The 692-nt window shown below is 49.3% G+C and overlaps 1 protein-coding gene across 1 annotated transcript in view; it reads right to left on the bottom strand.

Annotated features, from left to right (window-relative positions):
* CELF5 (CUGBP, Elav-like family member 5) overlaps positions 1–692 on the bottom strand; it is a gene marked incomplete at its 5' end in the record, with an annotated part of 2920 nt that overhangs the window by 1920 nt on the left and 308 nt on the right. Inside the window, one exon of the mRNA XM_009701412.1 lies at positions 15–161. Within this exon, the coding sequence (XP_009699714.1) occupies positions 15–161 (147 nt within the window). The remainder of the gene's footprint in view (positions 1–14; positions 162–692) is intronic.

The following is a 692-nucleotide window of genomic DNA, read 5'->3' as shown; positions in this document are numbered from 1 at the left end:
CCTGCTGTCCGTACCCGAGTATGGCACAAGGCCATTGGTGTAAACTGTTTCCAAGGCGGGATGCCCATTTGCGAATGGTACCACTCCAGTGAATCCATTTGAAATGGGTGCCATCAGTCCTGGCATGGCTGCTGTTCCCAGGAGAGGTGGAGAATGTAGCCCTGCTGAGCAAGAAGAGAGGATATCCCATGAAAGTCAGGTTCTCACAAAGCCCATGCTCCCTCCGTCCATCTGCCTGGCAAGACTGCTGTGTATGCTCTCTTCTAGTTGGCACGTGGAGGGGACAGACTAGTGCTGTAGCCTTCACAAAATTAGAGCCAGCACTAGTGAGAAGAGTATGCGCAGCATTGCTAGTCCTGGCTGCTGTCAGAGCTTTGGGATGGAACATTTTTAATCCAGGTTTGTGCCGCACCTAGCATGATACAGCCCTGTTCTTGACAAGTGTTCAAATCCAATATGCATTATTGCTGATATTATTACTGTGGGATGATGGTAATGAGTAATAGCACTGCTGTACTCAGTCAGGTCCAATCCTGGGAACCTGGTCCTTCTTTACTGTATCAAAGGGAAAAACTGCAGCAGAGAGGAACAGCAGTAGGGCAAGAGAATGTGCACTGCACATGTGAGGGTGTCAAGGAGGTTGCAGAAATTTGCACAGAACTAGAGACTGCTATCCTCAGAGGCTGCACTGT

The sequence above is a fragment of the Cariama cristata genome, unplaced genomic scaffold (genome assembly GCF_000690535.1).
Source record: "Cariama cristata isolate BGI_N322 unplaced genomic scaffold, ASM69053v1 scaffold37005, whole genome shotgun sequence".
In the NCBI taxonomy this organism is placed as follows: Eukaryota; Metazoa; Chordata; class Aves; order Cariamiformes; family Cariamidae; genus Cariama; species Cariama cristata.
The sequence above is the reverse complement of the archived record's forward strand: the minus strand, read 5'-3'. Positions and strand labels throughout refer to the sequence as shown.